The 16,336-nt window shown below is 38.1% G+C and overlaps 1 protein-coding gene across 2 annotated transcripts; it reads right to left on the bottom strand.

Moving 5' to 3' along the window:
- Positions 1 to 349: 349 nt before the first annotated feature.
- On the bottom strand, positions 350 to 14,592 carry FBXO7 (F-box protein 7). Of its 2 annotated transcripts, none has more exons than XM_070948005.1 (9): positions 14,377 to 14,592; positions 10,772 to 11,075; positions 10,351 to 10,578; positions 8,924 to 9,065; positions 7,244 to 7,327; positions 5,000 to 5,092; positions 2,560 to 2,736; positions 2,272 to 2,309; positions 350 to 1,875 (listed from the first exon to the last, which is right to left on the bottom strand). In XM_070948005.1, exons 1-9 carry the CDS (start codon positions 14,535 to 14,537, stop codon positions 1,495 to 1,497), a joined length of 1,608 nt encoding a protein of 535 aa, XP_070804106.1. In that variant the 5' UTR covers positions 14,538 to 14,592; the 3' UTR covers positions 350 to 1,494. The 2 variants fall into 2 exon arrangements, with proteins under 2 accessions (XP_070804106.1, XP_070804107.1); XM_070948006.1 differs by having other exon boundaries at positions 14,416 to 14,591.
- Positions 14,593 to 16,336: the final 1,744 nt, after the last annotated feature.

Below are 16,336 nucleotides of genomic sequence, written 5' to 3' on the forward strand. Positions count from 1 at the left end.
CTCCAAAGAAAGGACAAGAAGCAATGGATGGAAAACTAATCAAGGAGGGAACTAAGAAATTTCCAGACTGTTAGAACAATTAATCAGTGGTCACAAATACTGAGCACTCCTTGTGATAGTAAATAAACATGTCTTTATAATACTCCACCTATAAAGTACTATGTATTCTAAATATAGTACAATCACATCTTTAATTTAGGCACTTAATATGTGAGCTTATTAATGTATAACTAAAGAATTTAGAATTTGAGCTGTGGGACGTAACATCTACCTATTGAATTCTCACAATTTAGTATTGTGTTCAATCTCTCAAATTGAAATTTAGGATGAGAAAAATGACACATCAAAATCAGTGCACTTAAGTGATTCTTTTTGTTTTGTTAATAAGGCTGAAGATACTATACAGAGAAAAATTCGGAGGAATAACAAAGATAATACATTTTCCCTTGAGAAGCCATCAATGGACCGTCATCCCTGGTTATATTATTTGTGCTCAACCTTAGAAGATTACCTTGTAATAAGACATATATCTCTTTATCAACTGATCAACTAGACACAGTTATGTCCCTAAGAATTGCACATCTTGTAATTATACATTTAAAAATAACTAGGAATGTTTACCCAATTTAGTTGACTGAAAAATGTTAAAAACAATTATCACGCTCATTAGTCCCATCAATTACACAATTCTTTAAATGTACAGATGGCCCTGTCATTTTATTTCATAAAGTACTTAGGGTACTTTCTGTTGATATTTAATAGAAAAAAATTGAAATAGAAAGGCAGCAACTTTTTGCCAGAGCTTCTAGCATTCACCATTTCTCATCTTCTGGGTTATACTGTGTAGCATGTTATTATTCAACTGTTTGTAAGGTGAACAGTTCAATGTCTTATTCTCTCATATGTAAAAAAAATCATTTAAACTCAATATTCTTTGTGCTTTGAAATCCCCAATACCAACATTGCTTTTCAAGTAATAAAGAAAATATATAAAGTGTCCGAAGAACAATCAAATCAGGTGGTTTTTGCAGCCTTCCGAGTGCCAGATATTGCATAGAACAGAAAATCTTTTCATGGAAAAAGCATTTAGTCAGACTAATTACTGGAAGAAAAGAACATAGCACTAATGTTTAAATGACAGATTTAAAAATTAAAACAACCCAGACCAACTTAGATGTTTATATTTTAAAGTGCTTTTTATCTGATGCAACAAAAGCAAACCTCCTTTTACTTTCTAAGAAGGAGCCTGCCACTGTAAATGAAAAGAATCATGTCCCACAATATTCTTGCAAAAGGGATCTGCGTTTCCAAGGGAGGCAAGAAAAATTGTTTGCACTGAATTGTTGGGCCCAAGTCTATGGAATCAAGATGCTATAGTACTTATGCACTGTCATAATTTTAAAACAGTAGACATCATAGCTCTGAAGCTGTACAGTTTTAAAGTAAGCCCACAAAGAGAGGTTTAAAACTTTATCAATAAGGCTGAAAGAGTTCTCATATGAATGCACGGCGACTATCAATTGGGCGGCTCCGATTGCCTCTTCCTGGGAGAGTTGGATTGGGTTCTGGAAATGACACAAAAGGATCGAAATACGGTAAAGTAGAGAATGGATCTAAGTGTGGGGCAATAGGAAGACTTGGAAGCTCAGCAGGGCCAGGAAAGAGGGAGCTTATTGGATCACCAATGGAAGGGACTGCTGGCCTCTCATCAAATTCACCACCAATGATATTGGGGGGATAAAGTGGATTAGGACAAAAAGGATTGGGATACAATGGACTGGGATGAAATGGCACAGGGAGGGGAGGAGGGGGCAGAAACATTGTGTGTCTCCACTTCAGTGCGTCTTTCTTCTGCTTCAATTTTTTCTTGTACAGCTGTAGAAAGGGGGAAAATAAAATTTAGCTTAACATTTCATAGCATTCGTTGTTATAAAGGTTTGCTAGTATACTCTTGGATATTTAGAATATATGAACCAAATTTATTAGCACAACTATCTCCATGTCTTCTGCATCTTGATAATTTTTTTATTTCATGCAATTTTTCAATTGGTATGGGATTTTAGACAACAGCTTGAAAAAAGCAGTGCAGGCTGGCACCCATTCGAATAATAATGTTCATCTGCTCTTCCAGTGTGATTGTTAAAGTACAGTTTGCTTCCTATGATGACTGGAGGTTTCAATTAGCTGAGAATGTAACTTGGTTATTCAGACTGCATATATTCTTAGAAAAACAAATCAAAACAAAAAAAATATATCATGACATCCACTTACTTCTTTCCAATCCGTGTCTCGAGATCTGGCAACCGGATCTGCATAAACATGTAAGATACAAATCAGCTTGCTACAGCAATTCTATAATGATGTAGACAACAAATTAGGTAACTTGTATTGATTGCATGACTGCTCCAAGACAATAACCATTTATTGGACACAATGTCCAAACAGCTTCATAGAGATTTAATTCCTTACAAAGAACCCTGGCAAATTAACTTGCAAAGCTGACAACAAGCCTCTCATTCAGCGTCATATCATTAAAAAAAAAGTTTTAAGAACAATTACCTCTAAAATCTCGCAAGTATATGAACCTCCACAATAACTGATCAGTTGAAGCAGCATGAAGATCATGACAAACAGCAGACAAAGAAATTAATGAGCGAAAGTCCAAGAGCCGGAAGATTCGGAGTTTCAGCTCCAATGGAAGAACCACCAGGCCAAACACATCTGGTAGATTCAATGCTAAAAGGAGAAGAACTACATTATTACAACATTCCAAAATTTTAACTTCTTATCCATTTCATAATTATAATTACATACTGCTTGAAACAAAGCATGTTGATAAGATGTGGCTAAAGAAAAAGCCTATTTTTATGCAAAGTGCTTTGAATTTAATCATGCATTTATCAAAGACATAAAAATGACATAATATTAAGATCATTTGTTTAACTGGGTTCTCTTTACCTACTTTTAGGACTTCTATTGGAAACAGATAACATCAGAAAAATTATACAGAAATACTGAAACTTCAAAAGAGTTCATTAATTTTAAGCACCACTGTATTTCTAATGAAACATATGACCAAGTGGAACTAAAAAGACAATGTTACCAGAGGTATGATTGCTACTAACCAAATACTCAATAGTCCCTGAAATAAAACTCTAAAGCACCCTCCCTGACAGATTTAGAAGGCACTTATTTAGGGAGAAGTGACATTAGACTTTCAACAATGAAAGGTTTCACTCTCCTGATTAGAGCCAAAATTCTCTGGCAGCTACACAATGAGATTAGTATGCAATATCATCTAGTTTTTCTTCAGCCTAGTAAAAGAGAAAAGAAAAAAAAACACTCCTATTCAGATCAAAGTTAATATATTATTGCTTTACTATGTTGTCAAGCCACATAGGAAATAGCCTCTTCGGCTGGCTCAACTACAATAGAGTTTTGCCTATTAATTGAAACAAGAATTGTTTCAAAAGGCACTTACAGATTTTAATCTATTTTATAACATTTCTCAAATTAGAATTTGGTACTTGTTCAACTTGCAAGTCACAGCTGCAGTCATGATAGGATGAGAAGCAGAAGGAAGTGTCTAATTTATAAATAGCAAAAGAATTATGGCTTAGAAGCTGAGTACCCATCTAGTGCTGGGGACAGAATCTTTCTGAGTTGGGACCCATCCTGGTTACTTGGCATCAGAGCCTAAACAGAGAGTGGCAACTTGTTTGCACAAATGAGCTTCAGACAGTACACTTGGTGGCATAGACCAGGGGTGTCAAACTGGATTTCTTCAAGGGCTGGATCAGCATTGTAATTGTCATCCACTGGCCGGCTGACCAGGCGGAGGGGGATGGGACGGACGCCTCCTGCACCACCCTGCCGGCCAAAACAGGACATGGGGGACAAGCATGGCTCCCCCACACCCTGTTTTCAGCCTGTATGGCCTGAAGCATTCTGCTGGCCAGAACGGGGCATGGGGGCACACGCAGTCCCCCGTGCCCTGTTTTGGCCGGCAGAATGTTGGAGGCCATTCATGTCGAAAATGGGGCGCAAGGGGGATCATGCACAACCCCCCCCCCCCCGTGCACCATTTTGGCTGGCAGCACACAGTCACCCCACACCCCGTTTTGGCTGGCAGCACACAGCCGCCCCGCACCCCGTTTTGGCCAGCAGAGTGCTGCAAATGGCATCTGCCCCGCCCGCCCCCGCACCACCACCCCCATCTGGCCGGAGGCAACACGGGCATGTCCTTTACTATTTCCAGGCCGGCCCCCCAGGCCTTGAGTTTGACACCCCTGGTCTACACCACTGTTTTTCAAACTTGGCAACTTTAAGATACGTGGACTTCAGCTCCCTGCTTCAGCTTCTAGAGTTGAAACCCACACATCTTACTTGCTAAGGTTGAGAAACGTTAGTCTAGTCAGCAGCAGAGCTCAATGTATAGAGTCATCTCAACTCTTAACACAGTTCGAACCAAACATGATCATATTTAATAAGTGAAGGGAATCCAGAATCATACTGAGAAAATATTGGTTATACTCTCAAAACATTCCCGCTAAATGAGTTGGGGGGGGGAGCTGTTTCTCCATGTCTTGTGCTAATAAGCACATGGGGCTACAAACATACTCCACTCATCATTCTCGGTGATTTTACCTGTTCCATAATAAATATTCTACAAAAATGGGCCTGGTGGCTCAGCAAACTAAAAGCATTGTGGTTAACACCAGCTGTCTGCAATTACTGTAAGTTCGAATCTCACCAGGCTCAAGATTGACTCAGCCTTCCATCCTTTCTAAGGTAGGTAAATTGAGGACCCAGTTTGTGGGGGCAATAAGCTGACTTTGTATAAATATACAAAAGTATGAAGGCTATTGCTTAATGCATTGTAAGCTGCCCTGAGTCTCCGGAGAAGGGCGGCATATAAATCAAATTAAAATAATAATAATAATAAAAATAAAAATAATTTAAAAAAAGATTTATAAGACTCCTTCCATGATGTGCTTACCTTGCCGAGTAGCAGCCAGAAGAGGGTATACCAGTCGATCTTTAAAGAGACAAGAGAGCTTCTGAAGGTCCTTATACACGCCTGCAACATTTCCTTTAGGAAAAATTAAAAATTAAAAATAAGTATCATTTGCTCAGTATAGGTAAAGGTAAAGGTTCCCCTCACACATGTGCTAGTCATTCCCGACTCTAGGGAGCAGTGCTCATCTCCGTTTCAAAGCCGAAGAGCCAGCGCTGTCCGAAGATGTCTCCATGGTCATGTGGCCGGCATGACTAAATGCCAAAGGCGCACGGAGTGCTATTACCTTCCCATCAAAAGTGGTCCCTATTTTTCTACTTGCATTTTTTACATGCTTTCGAACTGCTAGGTTGGCAGAAGCTGGGACAAATAACGGGAGCTCACCCTGTTACATGGCACTAGGGATTCGAACTGCTGAACTGCCAATCTTTCGATCGACAAGCCACTGAGCCACCGCATCCCTCTTGCTTAGTATATTCTATTCTAATGATTTGCCTCTAAGAATAAATCACCAAGCAGTAAAATGAAAAACAACTGATTCTCTCATTCAGACTGGCAATATGCTGTAACAATTTGATTTACAACAAATAGCAAGTCCTGCATGGACTGATGAATTTGATGGACCTATTAGCATGGTTAAACAATACCACAGAGAATCTATGGAAAGTTTTAAAAAAAGTTTTTAAAGAGGAAGAAGAAAAGAAACCACATTATATCAACTATAAAAGGTATTTCAATAATAAACATCTATGGCTGTTTCATTATTTCACTTTTTGAGCTGGGAAACCATAGCCCCCTTTAGAGTTTCTTAAAATTTTCAACACAATGGGTCCCCCTAGTGAGGCATTATCTGCCATTACACCATTAACTTAATACTGTATAAACAAGCAAGTGGTTTACAAAGGAAAGATTGTGTAAACTTTTTTTTAAAGATACAGCCTTAGAAATGTAAATGGGGAAAAGCTGAAAATGGAAGGTTGCCTCAAATGAAGCCTGTGCTAGAATCTAGCTCAAAACCTCCCCTTGAACACAGTATATCCATGATTTCCTACAGGTTACTATGCAGAAATGAAAGAAAACACATTTGGACAAGTTTGGATATAGCTCTAACCTAGATTAGCTGCACAAGCCGAAGGTATCAAGATAAAGTTCCCAATTCAAGCATCAGTATCTCCTCCTGCTGTGGCCAAGAGGGAGAATAAACCAGAATTGGAGTGGAGTTCACCAGATTAATGAGATTTAATAAACTAGTTTATTTCTCTCTTAATGGCCAAATAAAAGTAGAGTCTTCTTGTTAAATAGAGAGGAGGAGGGAATGGAAATGCAACTAATCTGCCATTCTACATTTGCTTATTCATTTCCCACATGTATTTTAAATTATCTTTTTAAAGAGCTATTTTATCTTAAATTGGTACACAAATTTTCTGGCTTTATCATGATTTTCTTTAAACATGTTTTTATCGTTATGGGGTAAAAAGAAGAATGTATCATAATAAAATAGTATTTTTCAGAATATTTTTGTCAGCCACACACTTTTTCACCTGTAGCAGATTCTCTAGAACAGTGATGTCTAACCTTTTCAGGACCGAGTGCCCAAAGTGCGCCCAAACCCCCAAAATGCAATGCATGTGCGGGCCCCATGCGTGTGTGGCACCTCTTGCATGCGCCCCGCCCCCACGCATGTGCGCACCCCACATATGCCCACACATGCGTGCGGGGCCCCTGCACGCATCCCATTCCCCATGCATGCGCATGCATCCCCCCACATGCGCCCCAACCCCGTGCATGTGCGGCTAAGGCACGCACACATGCGCAGCAGAGCTGGGGCAATGGCTCACATGCCCACAGAGAGGGTGATGCGCACCACCTGTGGCACACATGCCATAGGTTCACCATCACGGCTCTAGACCCACTGCAATTGTCTATAATGTATAAGTATTTTCTTCTGCCTGAAGAGAAAATCTGTGCCTTGCAATATATTTTTTCATTGTTTGGAATGTTTTGTTTTCATAAAATACATTGCTGCAGAACTCAAAGCCTGGCAGGAGTTCATGAGGTCTTTGTAGTTATTTGAATAAATTTTAAATGTTCAATGATGCAACTTAAAAATGATGCACCTACTGCATTCGACTTCATCTTCTAATTTGCTCACTTAATGATTAAAATTACTGTGGCATTACTCATCTATTAGCTTCTAGCTGTTCCCCAAAATTCAGATTCATATACCTGAGTCTTCAAAGCAGATAAATGTTGCTGGCAGAAGCTGTAGTCTCTTTACACTTTTGATGTCAATGTCAATCTTCAGCATTGCTAAAAATAGAAAAAGACACTATAAGAGTTTAACAAAAACATTACTGATGATTCTGAATTTCCTGGGGAAACTCAACAGAATAAATTTGACCAATAGCAGTGTGTGCTATGAAAACACAATAAAAAATATGACAACCCCCTTCTTTCGCCTTGGAGGCTGTGTGGCATAATATTCCAGGATATATGAAGGAATCTAACCAGCTTGGATTACTAAGTGTAATAGAGTGAATAGTTTAATTTTGTCTGTGCTCATGGAGTCTCCCTCACTTCCTTCAAAAGGGACTTTTCTGAGACCTTAAACACATCTCAAATGAGACTGCCCACTCTTCTATCTCTTTTGAAGCCGTCTCTCAGTATCTGTTTTACACCCTAATCCTTCTTTTTAAGCAAATTAGTTTCAATATACTACTAAAGGCTTCATGTCTGATTACTTGTAACCTTCAATTGGGCAAAACTATTTTTTCAATCAACATACTTCAAATGGCCTAACTAACCAAAATTCAGGACCCATGATTCATGAAATTGAAATTTGCCTAAGTTGTGGCCAGTTCAGTGCTGCTGCAGTCAGCTAGACACTTGATTGTTGATTACACTTTCCACAAGAAACACCAATGGGCAAGACAGCAATAAGTAGCTTTTTTGCCTGACAGATGTCATTCTATTTTTCTTTCTGTTTATCTTTGGATATGAAAATATCTCTGGTGCAAAGATTCATTGAGTCATAGAATTATCTAGTTATCATTATTATTTTACCATTGTCTGTTTTAAATAAACACCTGAATTCTTTATAAGTGTTTTAAATAAGCACTGAAAGTAGGAGAATTAATTAATGGGAGTTGAGATCCATGAAGGACTGAAGGCTGGTTGGAAATGAAGCGGGAACCTAGACTGGTCACTATCGGATCTCAATTTGTTGCTCAGAGGAAGAGCTGGAGCCAATTGGATGCAGCAAATCAGGAAGAGAGATTTGGAAGACTGTGGGCATGGACATGAATCAATCAGCCATGGTTGGGGAAGGACTGCAGGGAGAGCTGGTGGCAAGATTTGAGAAACAGGGAGGATGTGCTGGGAAGTCAATAAAAAGGTTGGAGGAAGATGATTAAGGTGGCTGATAAACAATGTAAATTCCGTGCACATTTGGTTGCGCTCAGTTGGAAGAAAATAAATATCACATTTCCTCCAAGACAAAGATAATGATAGGTGGTTGAAACATTGGAAGAAAGAAAACATCAATCTTGGCACAAGTTGTATTGAAACTTTTGCAAAATCAGTTAAGAAAGCTTTTTTCTAGAGTTTATGTGTCCAAGTTTACATTTTTATTGCTGATTCTTCAGAGATGGACATGAAAGTAAAGTTGCAAAATATAAAAGACTGCCATTTCTTTTTTAATACAGTTCAGGAGGATAATCTATCTCACTTCATAGCACTTCTCAATGCATTTTGTCATATTTAGTAACGCCTAAAAGCTGACATCACATATGACATAAGAGTCAACTGATTCTTAAGTCTTTCAAGTTTGTTAGCAGTTACATAGTATGGAAGACAAAGAATAACAAATGCTAGCCTTCAATCAAATAAATATCAGAATATACCTACCATTGATAACAATAAGGTCTCCCAAAGGCACACAAGTAAGGGCAGCAATGCCATTTTCACAGAGGGGATGGGCATACTGTAGCTTATAAACACCTCTGTTTCGCCATTTGTCAGGCATTCTTGTTGCCTTTGACTGTGTTCCCTATGAATAATAAAAGAGGAATTTAACAAGGCAACTAAAACTTGACTACAGATTTGTGATGTGTTTGCAATAGCACTACTAAAATCATAGGGGATGGGGAATTTTGATTATGGTAACAGTGCAACTAAAGCATGTAAGTAGTCACTGTCAAACCTTTCTCAGTTAGTCAGCAAGAAATTACAAGAAAGCCTTCCAGAGAACCACAATTCTAATCAGTAATTTTATTGTTATCAAGTTACTAAAGCCATTACAGAAGTGGCCACCGAATATCAAACAAAGCCCCATTCATCCTGAAATTAAGGTCCCTGCTTCTGTGCCTCTGTAATGTTAACAGGCTAGAAGTCACTTTCTTTTGGGCAAAAGTCAGTGTTCACCTCCTTTGAGAACTTTCACAGGTCATCTGTGCATCTTTTGCAGCCCAGCCCAGAGGAAAAGCAGTCCCAATCATTGGCATAGTCTTATACCTTATTATTAATTATATATTTATGCAATTTGATAACTAGTTTTCATTAAGATCATCATCTAAAATTATGCTGTTGATAATGAAGAGGCTAAATCGAAATGTCATGAATCAAACTCAAAGCAACAAATATTTGCCAAAAAAAAGTACTGAGATTAAAATATTAAATTCAGAATTTACCGAAATTCTACTTATATGGCTGCGCTGGGAAGCTTGATAAACCTTTGATAACTCATATTTACTATCCCTAGTTCTAATTAGTCTAATTATTTTTAATGTGACACACATTACATATTAGAAAGGAGAAAGCTATTTTGTATTATTTCATTCATCTTCCATAGGCTAAAGGCATGTTTGCAAGACAAGAATTTACCTAAAGAGCTTCCATGCTAAAGCTCATTAAAAAGGGACAATCAGATACGTTTATTTAATTGGAATCCCGCATTTATTTTAATATTCAACATTCACAATAGAAATTTATTTTGTAAAACAACACCTATGAATACTATATGCAGTTCTGGTTTTCACATTTCTTTCACTAGGTAATGTTGTGCATTAACTGTGTTTTGCTCAATGAGTATGCAGTACAAATTATGACTAATGCAGAACAGTGTGTGGCCATAATATTCAGGATTGTGACAACCAATATATTCATGAGCAATACTATGTGTTATCAGCAAATCATGACTTACTAGAAGCCAACATTATCTTATTACTGGCCTAAGATCTATGTCAATGATGAAAATGATGAGAAATGAAATTCAACCAAATCTGATGGGATGCATAGTATTCACATTCAGACATCCTTTGTAAAAATTTACTTACTTGAGGTATATATCCTGTCTCCATCATGATAAGATGGATCAAAACTATCAAGGCATCATTGGCACTGGTACATTCTGCAGAATGGTACAGGGTCTGAAGCGAGTGTGGTACTTGTCCATCCGTAGCTTCAGAGCAAAGCATTGGCTCTGAAGGATAAGAACCTGCAGCTTCTTGGAAATCAAAGTCATCAGATACAGCTTCTGAAGCAAATGCTTGGCTGGATTCTGCCTTGAAAGGATAGCAGCAGAAACAAGAAAGCATTAAAAAATATATTTAAAATCATATTTAAAATAAGAGCAAAGGGTTTCTGTGAAAAAAAGCTGGTTTATCTAAAAATAATGGAAGCAGTATCTCAGTATTTTCCCTATTCGGTATTTTCCCTACAAGGGACAATGAAAGTCTTCATTTCTTATGGACTTACCATATTGTCTGTATTCATCTGAATATCATCTTGAACTTTATCGTCTGGTAAATGTCCATTGTGTCTTTCGCTATCTAGAATTTTAGATTGGTTGTGACAAATGGCTGAAGTGGATGGTTCATGATTATTCTGTTGTGGTTGCAGGGATGAGGTGAGAGTTGGAAATACTCTTAATTCTGTCTCAGTATCTTCCAATATCAAACATATCAAGTCTCCTGAAACAATCCCAAATGATGCTAGGGTTTCCTCATCTCCAGTAAGGGAGTCTTTGTTGTTCAATGTTATCGCAAACTTGATGTCAGAACTGCAGGGAAACAACATTAAGCACACATTTTGTATTGAGGAACACACACTAACTGCAGACTAAAAGATGTCCTTAATTACCTAATTCCACAATTTACTATAATGCAACCAATAAGTATAGCCACTAAAACTAAAACAAGTCTCAAACTGATTCATTTTCACCTGCATTTATTATACATGTTTACATGCCAGGAATAAACTTTTTTTATAAATGTAAGTCTAATACATATTTAAAAGTACTATTTGTAGTATTAGCATTTAAATTATTAGTAGCAGAATGCTAAAGAGGAAGGCCACATTTCTAAAAGAATGCTTTCAGTCTTACTAAATAAAAATATATTATCAAGGCTCTTGAATTTGCCTGCATTGCAATAGCTAAATAGTATCTAACTTATGATTTGCATTTCAAAAGTATTATTTTAAGTTTTGCATGTAATTAAAAAAAAAAAAATAGGTACCAAGGGAAATTTTTCACAATCAAACACAATGTCCATCTCCACAAAACCTAAATGGTGCATTTCACCTTACAACATTTGCAACTCACTTTTGAGCTCAAAAGATATTTTCAAATTCAACAATCACAAAATCTAATAAAGATATTAAAATATTGTGAAGGGTAGACCTGTAGGAAAAGGGGCGGAGATAGGTTAGGTTACTGATTGTTTAGCTTAGTAAAAGGGAGGTTATGTTTAGATATGAATATATGTAAAAGATCTGAATTAAGACGTATATGTTTGGGGGTGGAGGATAAGGGTAGATTAAGAGTTGAATAAATGTTAAATTAGGAATTATTATAAAGTTTTTTAGCTGAAGGTTGCTGTGAAATGTTTAGTATAAGGGGATATAATAACAATGTTAGAAAGAAATGGTTAGCATGTGGGGGTTGTGTAAAAGGTTGGTAAAGTATTATTCAATTTGATATTAATGATTTTATTTTGAAGAAGCCATGGGGAGAGGGGAGGGGGAGGGGGGGTTAGGGAGGAGGGGAGAGGGGGGGAAAGGGGGAAAAATTTGTATTTGAAAAACTTTTTCAATAAAAAAAAAACAATCACAAAATCAGTTTTTATACATAATTTTTCCAGTGACTATTATTTTACAGGGCATGTCTGAGGAAAACAGCAATATTTAATTTTTAAAATAATCACTTTTTTCACTGTAAACTCAAGGCAAATCAATCCCAAATCTCTAGCATACCAAACCCTACCACTATAAGTCTCAGCTATGAAACCCTAGCATTCATTCTTCTGGGATTCCAGAAAACCCTTAAGACCTGGCTCTATTCCCAGGTCTGGGATTAATGTTGGTGTAATTTATTGGCTGAACCTCTATCACATTGTTTTTGTACTGTTTGTTATGGTTCAAGCTGTTTTTGTGGGATGGATGGATGGTGTGTGTGTGTGTGTGTGTGTGTGTGTGTGTGTGTGTAAGCCACCCTAGAGAGGATATCCATATTACACTGAATAAAATAAGCCACTGTGACAAGAATTAGAGGAATGTGTACTACCAATACTTTAATAAATCACATCATTTCTGTGAAATAACTATCAGTTTCTATTATAACTGTAGCCCATAAACTAAACTGAATATGTAATCTTACTCTGACTTTCAGTTTCACAAGGAAAATATTATCATCTTTCACTTACAGTATCCCTCATCAACAGGACAGAAAAAGTCTGATTCTATCTATCACAACATAATCTCAATACTTTCATGAATATACCTATGACTAGCAAGACTGGATTCAGGATTATAGATCAACTAGTTCACTAAAATACAATCTCATGTACAGCTTACTTGGGAAAATAAGATTTGTTTCTTAGTATATTGACTCAGTTATTTAATTCTCCAATAAATTAGTTTATCTGAAAAGTTAGGAATCCAGGAATCCATCATTCAATGAAAACATTTCTAAAATATCCAACAAGCCACATGAATTAAGAGATTTGCTATGTTTTGAAATTAAATTTGCTCTACATAAAGGAAGATATTCAGTAACCAGATCAAAAGCTGTGCAGACTCCCCACAGTATTTGCCAAACATGATTTTTTCTTTCCAATAAACTATGTACTTTAGATTTATAATTTTGAAAAGTAGGCAAACCTGAAAGATAATGACTTGGCATTAGGTGGAGGGAGGGAGAAAATGAATCAGTTCTAGTCTAACTTGCTATATTGTTTAGACAATATGATCCTGCAAAACTGTTTTACCAAAAATTCAAAAGACTTCAACACATAAAGAAATGCCTAAAGATTGGGAAATATAATCACTGAAGAAACTATTCAGGTGATTCCCCACTTTTTCACAAATCCTGATTCTGAACATTGCCTGGTATGTAAATATTTATTTCTGTTTTGTTTTGCTTTGCTTTGGTCAATGCACTGACCAAACCATTTCCATCCTAAAATGTATAAGATTTTTTTTATTTATTTTTTGTCATATGTTTTCCTCTGCACAGAAATTGTGTGTGAAGGATGGGACCGACTCCACATACATTCCACATAATTTATAATCCTACAAATGCCAACAATACTGCAATATTAATAATACTGAATAATAAACCAAACTTCCTAAAATTTGATTCACTTCAGTGCTGTACATTGTAACAATAACGTCTCCTTTAAGCCATGCCTGACTTCTGGATAACTGCATAAACCCATCCATGTGTAATTTTCTTGGCAGCAATACAGAAAATAGGTAAAACCATCCCGTTCCTTGAGATGCTTTCCCTCATCCCCACTAGTTGCCAACAGTTAAGTTTTTAACTTAAAGCAATCCATCTTGGGAACCAATCTTCTTAAGACATAAACACAAAGTTTTAGTCAAGAGCAGAGGTCTTCAAACTTGGCCTCTTTAAGACTTGTGGACTTCAACTCCCAGAATTCTCCAGCCAGCATAGCTGGCTGGAGAATTCTGGGAGTTGAAGTCCACAAGTCTTAAAGAGGCCAAGTTTAAAGACCTCTGGTTAAGAGGGAAAAGAAGGGCAAAGACACTTTCCTCTTAATATTTCCCTCATTCCTATTTTGTGCCAGACCCCAAAAAGAAAAAAATGACATTTATCCTTTGGATCCCCAAATTATTTATTTGTCTGTTCCATTCACTGTCACTATCAAAATGAAGCATTTCGATGGACTCGGAAGTTTTCTCCCCATAAAAGCTATAGAACGGTTTATTGTCTTCCAACGAGTCTTCTCCGACTCTGGTCCATCCCTCCGGCTCTCCTAGAAATGGAAACCGTCTCCATTTCCTAGAATAGGGAAGCCCGGCTTCCCATCACTCTCGTCGACTACCTCACCTCACCTCACCTCACACCCTCATTGCCCGGCAGCTCCGCTCGCCCATACCTGTAACCCCAAGCGGGCAAGACGGTTTGGCCAAGGTGCGCACGCAAATCCCCCAGCCGTGGCTCCGCCTCCGCCAACTCCAACGGAGCCGTCCGCCCCTGCAGCCGTACGCGGAGCTTCATGGCGGCCAACTGCGCTCGCGCCGCCTAAGCTCCCTGCGCTCCCTCCCTCCCTCCTTCCCCCCCGCGCGCCGCAGAGGCCCCTTCGCGAAGGTGGCGGCACAGAGAGGCGACGCCACCACCGCCGTCGTTGTTGTTTGTTGTGGGTTTGGGCTGCCGAGGAACCGCCTCCTTGACCCCGGCGACCTTGCGATGACGTAGTTCCGCCCTTCGGCTTGCCCCACCCCTCTCAGCGGCTGCGTCGTTTCCACGCAACCGCCTCCTTCCCCCCCACCCCACCCCAACGAATCGCTGAGCGTTGGTAGTTGGGTGCTCGCCTTTTATCATCTTGTTCTCTACCGAAGTTGGTCTTCCGTTGATGGCATCCGCGTTCTTCTCATCTGGCGCTTCTCTGGTAGCAAAGGGCTTGTCCTATGTAAAGAGGACTTCCAAAGGTGCTTTTTCAAGAGGCAACTGGGCTTTCTGGGTTTTCTTTGAAGACGTTTCGCTTCTCATCCAAGAAGCTTCTTCAGTTTCTTCAGTGCAGAGCTGAAGAAGCTTCTTGGATGAAAAGTGAAACATCTTCAAGGGGGGAAAAAACCCAGAAAGTCCAGTTGCCTCTTGAAAAAGCACATTTGGGACCGGACTTTCTGTTGTTTTTTTTCCTTGAAGACGTTTTGCTTCTCATCCAAAAAGCTTCTTCAGTTCTGGACTGAAGAAATTGAAGAAGCTTCTTGGATGAGAAGCGAAACGTCATCAAGGGAAAAAAAACAGAAAGTCCAGTTGCCTCTTGAAAAAGCACTTTTGGGACAGCCATGACCTGGATGACTGAGCATCTCCATAGACTAAAGAGGACTCCTTATCCATCCGTATCCATCCTTGTCCACAGCATCTGGTTATGGGGCATTGTCAGGCTGCACGAAACAGGATGTGGAGGTCTGGGTTTTTTTGTTATTTATGATGGCAGGGTCTTGCTTTACAACAGGATGACAACATGGCAGCTCTAGTATGGACCGATTCATGTTGTTAAGAAAGGAAGAATCTCGTTCAAATAATCTCAGTTGCTGGTACCTTTGTGAACACTTCTAGGTGACTAATGGGAGCAACATGAAAGTGGTTTCCTTTATCTCAAGTTACTTTTTTCACTTCACAATTTAGCCTGGAGGGGGGAGGTTCTGGTGGTCTCCCATCCATAAACTAACTAGGTCTAACAGTCTGAGCTTCTAGGCTTCCAAGCCCAAGATAGCTTGGCATATGCTCCTACTCACCAGCACTTTACATACATACATATATTCAAACACACACAAATGGAAATACATACATTTCTTTTATATTAAATGGGAATAGGTTTAAATATTGTGCCAAGTATAATATATAATATAGTATAATATGCCAAGTATAACAACTGGCTCTTAATCCAGAAAAATTATATACTATTATTAATTATGTGAAGCATTATAATTATAATTTTTAAACCATGGTTTGTATTTTATCTCACGATTACAGCTTATTCAATAAACCATGTTTAATTGTAATGCAATGTGCAATGTGTGAATCATTGACATGTTTATGGAGTTATTGTTAAGTTGCGAAATAGTGAAGGTCTGAATATCTGAAAACATGTAACATGTATCACAATTAACATTAATAGCATAGTTCAATCTTGGATTCATTTTATTACTTAATTACTATTTATCAAAGGTACTACTGTGTCTATAAATTGTTTACCTATCAAACAATCTTAATTGAACATTTGTACTTGTACCTATGTAGCATCCTAGATTTTACTGCATTTCCAGTTCATTACCATACAGTTCAATATC

Source organism: Pituophis catenifer, unplaced genomic scaffold (genome assembly GCF_029215685.1).
Source record: "Pituophis catenifer annectens isolate HBS135680 unplaced genomic scaffold, rPitCat1.0.hap2 SCAF_7, whole genome shotgun sequence".
NCBI classification, from domain to species: Eukaryota; Metazoa; Chordata; class Lepidosauria; order Squamata; family Colubridae; genus Pituophis; species Pituophis catenifer.

Bases quoted from the DNA above. Each gene is read 5' to 3' on its own strand.
- FBXO7 (XM_070948005.1), bottom strand. From the start codon at position 14,537: ATGAAGCTCCGCGTACGGCTGCAGGGGCGGACGGCTCCGTTGGAGTTG. The intron at 10,579-10,771 runs GTAAGTCCATAA...TATCCTTTCAAG, and splicing joins AGATGAATACAGACAATATG to GCAGAATCCAGCCAAGCATT. The intron at 9,066-10,350 runs GTAAGTAAATTT...TATTATTCATAG, and splicing joins AGACAGGATATATACCTCAA to GGAACACAGTCAAAGGCAAC.